We start from the raw sequence: 6708 nt of genomic DNA, 5'->3' as shown, positions 1-6708 counted from the left end.
TATTAATATTACAGACCGCTTTCATTTTGGTTTTTGTTTTGTTTTTTTTTTAATTAAAAACGTGTTTTTATATTTATGTGGGTGTTTTTCTGACAGTTTCTTTGCTGTTCCAGGTGTAATGCATCAAGTAAAGAACCTTGCAGAGTCTGAGAGCTTTCTTGTCACTAGTCCCCCAAAGGCCTGCTCCAGTGGTACTGCCAGCCTCTGTACCACAACAATCACCAGTGTATCCACGACATCGGCTAACATTGCAACTCCTGACCTGGGCTCCCCCAGCTTTCAGCACAGCATGGACGACTCGCTGGACCTCAGTCCCCAGGGGTAAACACTCAGCACACAGACTTAGTGACTCTACAGAGAATTAAAAAGACTTGAAGGGAATCTGCCTTCCATGCCAAATTGGAGATGCATTTCTTGGCATTTAGCTGTGCAAATTTTGAAATTAAATGGTTATTTTAAGCCGCCTTCTCTTGTTTCCTACTAAGGCGGTTAAGTGATGTCCTAAAGAGAAAACGCCTTCCAAAAAGAGGACCCAGAAGGCCTAAGTACTCTCCGCCAAGAGACGATGATAAAGCAGACAATCAGGGTAAGTGTCAAAGCACTGCTGTGTGGAGAGTTTGAAATGCTCAACCTTTGGAAAGGAAAGCACATTTGATGATATTTGCATAACTGCCAGTCTTCTTTGCAGCCAAGAGCCCCACCAGTACTCAGTCACCCAAGTCGTCGTTCTTGGCCAGCCTCAACCCCAAGACCTGGGGGAAGCTGGGAGCTCAAACTAACAATGCCAACTCTGAGCCATCACGCACAGCCGGAGTAAGCGGCCTGGCAAGAGCGCCTCCCAAAGACTCGATTTCAAATAACAGGTACTTTGACGACTTGATGCCAATTTTTATTCGGACGGATATCGTTAGTTGATGTATTCGCTCAGTGTTTGTACTTGATTTTACAGTTTTGCTTTAATTCTTTTTACGTTGTAGAGATAAAATTAAGGCCTGGATTAAAGAGCAGGCAAGTAAATTTGTGGAGCGCTACTTCAACTCTGAGAATGTGGACGGCAGCAACCCTGCTCTGAACGTTCTCCAGAGACTTTGCACGGCCACCGAGCAGCTGAACCTGCAGGTACGACATCCGCTCTTTGTGAAAACATGCACGTTGTTGAGCAAGAACCAGAAAGAAACAAATAGGCAACGGATAAAAAAAAAATGCCTGGGACATAAATTGACTTGAGATTTAACTCCGATTCAGGAAAAATTACTTAAAAACATCTCCGGTCTAGAGCATATATTTAATATTTCACACCATTAATGAAACATTTCCCATGTTTTCCAGGTGGATGGTGGGTTGGAGTGCCTGGTGGAAATCTCTAACATCGTGTCAGAATCTGACGTGTCATCGTTTGAGATCCAGCACAGCGGCCTGGTGAAGCAGCTTCTGATCTACCTTACCTCCAACGCGGACAGAGACCTGCTCAGTCGTGACGTGCGGCTCAAGAGGTTCCTCAACATCTTCGCTGGTTGTCCGGTGAGAAGCCAATAGGGTCATTCCAAAGTCTAGATAATATTCATTTTATGTACGATGACCGGTTTCCTCTCCTAAATTTGTTCTAAATAGTATTTGAAGAAGGTGGGAGCTGTGAATAGACATTGGAGGGTTTGTGATCTGCGCCATGTTTGCTCTCGTGCTCCGTCTGTATGTTTCATCATGTTTTCTTTGCTTCACAGCTGCCAGGCGTTGAGCCTATAGGTCGTCTGGATCCGACAAATAACTCGGCGTACCTGGCACTCGTACACAAGATGAACAGCTGTCTGAGCCAAATGGAGCAGTTCCCAGTCAAGGTGCACGACTTTCCCAGTGGCAATGGCAACGGCAGCAGGTCTGTGTGCAAACATCTGGTCTCAAGAGGGAGAATTTGGTCTACTTTATTAAATCGAATATATTTGATTCATCAGGGGATCTCAGGCACTGAAGTTCTTCAACACACATCAGCTCAAGTGTCAGCTGCAGAGGCACCCAGACTGCACTAATGTTAAACAGTGGAAAGGCGGCCCTGTGAAGATTGACCCGCTGGCCCTGGTGCAAGCGATTGAGAGATATCTTGTGGTCAGGGGGGAGGGCTGTTTTTTTTTTTTTTTTTTTTTTTTCCTTGGATGTTTTAGACAGCTGCATGTAATTGAAATACTAAAGAACAATCATCTCTGACTACTCATTTGCATTTTAAACTTGATTTTTTTTTTTTTTTTTTTTTTTTAGGTTATGGTAAAATCAGGGAAGAAGATGAGGACAGCGATGATGACGGTTCAGATGATGAAATAGATGAATCATTGGTATTTTATGACATTTTGCTTTATAAAGAAGCTATTTTTTTTATTTTTTTACTCTTCTGAATTTTCCTTTAACCACATTTGCTACTAACACTTGAACAATTGTTGTTCACTCAGGCGGCACAGTTCCTAAATTCTGGCAGCGTGCGTCACAGACTACAGTTCTACATTGGTGACCACCTGCTGCCATACAACATGACGGTGTACCAGGCTGTTCGGCAATACAGTCTTCAGGCAGAAGAAGAGCGGGAGTCGACAGACGACGAAGCAAATCCACTGGGGAGGGCTGGAATCTGGACCAAAACGCACACAATATGGTAAAACACTTTATTTGCCTTTCCTGAACCCCGGTGACTTGCAGGAATACACAGAGTTGCTTCTCATTGTAGATCTTTATGTAATTTTCCAAGCCTGCATAAGTATGAAAAAATGGAGGCCGAGTAGGAAATGGTTTGAATTTCAAGACTTTTTTTGTTTTTATTCAGTTATTTTTTTAACATATGTGATTGTCTGATAAACAAACGGCTACTTGCATTTTTATAATGTTTGTTTTTATGTCGCTAATAAATACAGTCATTCATTCGTACTTGTAGTGTCAGAATGCTAACCCACCTTTTTGGGAATTTTATTGCATGAGTCGTCACACGTAACCACATGATTCACTTCAGATTTCTCTACATAATGCTGGTTTGATTTACGTTTGTCCACATGCAAAAAGAAAAAAAACTGGACAATTGCTTCTTTTTTTGTCACACCGCCAAATCACATGCCAGCTTTCAGTACATGGTGTTTTCATGATTTTTATCCAAAACAAAACAAAAATTAAAACTACTAATCTTTTGACATTTAAATTTATGGCTACAGTTTCAAACTCTAAAGTTTTTGTGGTTGGATCAAAAATAAATATTAAAATAAAAGCATTTAAATACATGTAAAAAGATTTTTACAAAAATTCAACTTTATCCTTCAAAGTCAAAATGCAAGTTAAAAAAATTCAAAATTATAATATGATGTTCTGATGCAGTTTTCTGAAAACAAGAAATGCACACCTACAAACTACTAGAAGTTGATTTCTTACATTTCCCGACACTACCAGACTGTGTAACTTGGTGAAAACTGACTAAACTATCATCTACAAGCTTTTATGGTCAATTTTCAAGTTGTGTTTAAAACAAGTGAGATCCTAGAAGTGTCTTCATCAAAGCCTTTAGTGACCAAGTGTTTCCTTTTGTCCTTTTGGCAGGTATAAGCCTGTGAGAGAAGACGAGGAAGGCAGTAAGGACTCGGTGGGTGGAAAGCGAGGCAGAGCCCAGACTGCTCCCACTAAAACCTCACCGCGCAACGCCAAGAAACAGGATGAGCTGTGGCATGGTGAGGCTGAAAAATATCCTCACTTCTACAGTTTCCTCTTGGTAGTTTCAGGAATGCTTGCTGGGCTGTGATGCTTAGTTGACGTAATTTTATTTTTTGGCACGTTTCATTGAAATATTTCAGTGTTTTTTAATCATTTCAAAGCACAGCAAGAAGTTGTTCAAAAGAAAGGTAAATGCAGATTGCTAATGGCAAAACTTTTCTTCTATGGTACGCATCCAAAGTAAAAGCGATACAGAGCTATGTGGCAACACTCGGCCGGGTACGTTACAGTAAACTAACGACCTCCACTGATTTTATGCACAGCAGTTCCAGTTCAGATACAACGTGCCTTTAATAATTTTTTGCTTTGGAACTGATCTAGCGATCATTCCATTCATGAGTCGGCTTATTACTGTGAAATAACAATGATTCAGAGATCAAAGGGTGAAATTCACAGGTGTGTAGGTGGAATTAGACAGATACTGATTCTTGACGCAGAAAGTTGACCCCCAAAAATCTGGAATGGGTAAAAATAATCATTCAATTATTTGTAAAACATTATTGGGTAAGCATAGTAAGCATTTGCATCCCTACTTCAAAGTAACAATATTGCTGGTGGTGCTAAATGGCAGATTTTGCTCTTATCATTTACCTTGTGCATGTACTGTTTTGACTTGCGAATGTTCTTGGTAATGTGTGGTTAAAATGACCAAAATAACTCTGTCAGAACCTGAAGAGCCGGCTTGAGTCTCATTCTCTTTGTCGTCTCAGATGGCGTATGTCCCGGCGTCGCCAATCCTTTGGAAACATACCTCACTACAGAGCCACCAGAGACCATAACCTTTGACGACCCCTCTTTAGAGGTCACCCTGCTGCTGAGGATCCTTCACTCCATCAGTCGATTCTGGTTCTATTTGTACGATGTAGGTCACCTTCCATCAGCCGGGATAAATAAATGCTTAGGAAGCCTTTGTTATTGTAGATTCTCAAAGGAACTGTGGTGAAAATTTGTAATTTAATATAAGCTGACGTCTAAAACAAAATGACTACATGTGTGTTTCCTTGTTTTTTAGAATGCTGCGTGTAAGGAAATTATTCCAACCTCTGAGTTCATTAATAGTAAACTGACTGCCAAAGCCAATCGTCAGCTACAAGACCCACTGGTCATCATGACGGGGAACATCCCCACCTGGCTTATCGAGCTGGGAAAGACCTGGTATGTACCGAGCGCACCGACTTGACGGCATGAAGCAACAATTTGTTCTCACCGCCTCTTGTTCTCTCCGCCTCTACAGCCCCTTCTTCTTCCCCTTCGACACTCGGCAGATGTTGTTTTATGTCACCGCCTTCGATCGAGACAGAGCCATGCAGCGCCTGCTGGACACAAACCCCGAGATCAACCAATCAGATTCTCAGGACAGCAGAGTCGCACCACGTCTGGACAGGAAAAAGGTGCGGTTTGCGTCACTGAACCAGTAACCTAGAGATGCATCGATCAGAGAGGAGAAATCCTAAATTTCACTTTATCCTCTTGTAATCAATCCTTTTATAATGATCAAATGCCAATACATTTGATTAGAACTTCAGTCCACATCATGCACTATGATGCATGTTAATCAAACAACGATCTGGGACCCAGCCACTGACGCCATAAATCATGCATTCTTGAATTCAAAACTTCTGCTTCCAAATCCTGTAAAACTTTAGAAACTGCATCGTGTTTAACCAGACTTTAAACATTTCACAGTGGGTAACTAGATATTTTTTTTTTTTTTTTGTCATTTACTTTTGTGTCTCATTCCAGAGAACGATAAACCGTGAGGATCTATTAAAACAGGCAGAGTCTGTGATGCAGGACCTTGGCAGCTCCAGGGCAATGCTGGAGATTCAGTATGAGAATGAGGTATTTTATTTATTTTCTTTTTTTTTTCCCTCTGTTAAGTGGAACGTGTGTCCCGTCATGTGTCTCCTTGAAGCAGAACTGAGGTGTTGTTTTGTTCCAGGTGGGCACGGGTCTCGGTCCCACGCAGGAGTTCTACGCTCTGGTGTCTCAGGAGCTTCAGAGAGCAGATCTTGGTCTTTGGAGAGGCGAAGAGATTACTCTGGCCAATCCTAAAGGTGCTAACCCTCTGGAACATTTAACTGTTTCTTAATAGACGTCAGATATGTGATCCTCTTACCGAGCAAAGTGCCAGAGATGATCAGATTAGAAAGTTTTTTTTAAGTGTTTCTGCAGTTCATTAAAAAAAAAAAAATTACTTCCTGTAGCTTTAGTTGTCTCATCTCTATGGTAACAGTGTCTGTCTTTTTCTTGTTTCTCCTCAGGAAACCAAGAGGGCACCAAGTACATGTTCAACTCCAGAGGACTGTTTGCTGTTCCCTTCGGCAGAACAACGAAACCAGCACACATAGCCAAAATCAAAATGAAGTTCCGTTTCTTAGGAAAGTTGATGGCCAAAGCAATTATGGACTTTAGACTGGTACTAAACTCTGTTTTATATCTTTGTGTCTGTAGATTCAGTCTTTGAACTCCTCGAGTGCATATAGACTTGTTGGCAAACCTGCTTCATGTTTCACATCTCAAGTTTTTGCCTAAATGAGCGTCCCTGAACCGTTTCACAAATGTTCCTTACCGCAGCTGGATCTGCCGTTGGGGCTTCCGTTTTATAAGTGGATGCTGCGACACGAGACGTCTATAAGCTCTCACGACCTGATGAACATCGATCCAAGTGTGGCCAAGTCCATCCAGCACCTGGAGGATATCATTCGTCAGAAGAAGAGGTTGGAACAGGACCGATCACAGGTAAAGTCACAGCCTGGAGGATTTCCTTTTCGTTAGTTTGTTAGGCTACAAAAGGAACGTTGGGGTCCTGTGCACCATGTTCCCAGAATCCTAAAACCACTCAACAGAGCCTCATGTTTGCATGACCCTGTATGTTTTTTTTTTTTTTTTTTTTTTTTTTTTTTGGGGGGGGGGGGGGGTTCCCCCCCTTTTTTCCCTTTTTTCACAGGTTTTTTTTTGTTTCTACACCAG

At 41.8% G+C, this 6708-nt stretch overlaps 1 protein-coding gene across 8 annotated transcripts in view; it reads left to right on the top strand.

Annotated features, from left to right (window-relative positions):
- Positions 1–6708, top strand: part of trip12 (thyroid hormone receptor interactor 12) — a 31551-nt gene that overhangs the window by 19490 nt on the left and 5353 nt on the right. For 4 of the 8 annotated variants that reach the window (XM_015029591.1, XM_015029584.1, XM_015029585.1 and 1 more), the window contains 18 exons: positions 114–321; positions 486–586; positions 677–863; positions 978–1119; positions 1330–1521; positions 1612–1623; positions 1722–1873; positions 1950–2105; positions 2249–2324; positions 2439–2638; positions 3565–3692; positions 4446–4597; positions 4748–4890; positions 4970–5126; positions 5479–5577; positions 5678–5792; positions 6000–6154; positions 6313–6477. In XM_015029591.1, the coding sequence (XP_014885077.1) occupies positions 114–321; positions 486–586; positions 677–863; positions 978–1119; positions 1330–1521; positions 1612–1623; positions 1722–1873; positions 1950–2105; positions 2249–2324; positions 2439–2638; positions 3565–3692; positions 4446–4597; positions 4748–4890; positions 4970–5126; positions 5479–5577; positions 5678–5792; positions 6000–6154; positions 6313–6477 (2540 nt within the window). The remainder of the gene's footprint in view (positions 1–113; positions 322–485; positions 587–676; positions 864–977; positions 1120–1329; positions 1522–1611; positions 1624–1721; positions 1874–1949; positions 2106–2248; positions 2325–2438; positions 2639–3564; positions 3693–4445; positions 4598–4747; positions 4891–4969; positions 5127–5478; positions 5578–5677; positions 5793–5999; positions 6155–6312; positions 6478–6708) is intronic. The other 4 variants (XM_015029592.1, XM_015029590.1, XM_015029589.1 and 1 more) reach the window with 3 other exon arrangements.

Source organism: Poecilia latipinna, unplaced genomic scaffold (assembly GCF_001443285.1).
Source record: "Poecilia latipinna isolate Pla-1442-1.1 unplaced genomic scaffold, P_latipinna-1.0 Scaffold157, whole genome shotgun sequence".
Classification (NCBI taxonomy): domain Eukaryota; kingdom Metazoa; phylum Chordata; class Actinopteri; order Cyprinodontiformes; family Poeciliidae; genus Poecilia; species Poecilia latipinna.
Note: the sequence above shows the minus strand (reverse complement) of the source record. Positions and strands in the feature narration are given on the sequence as shown.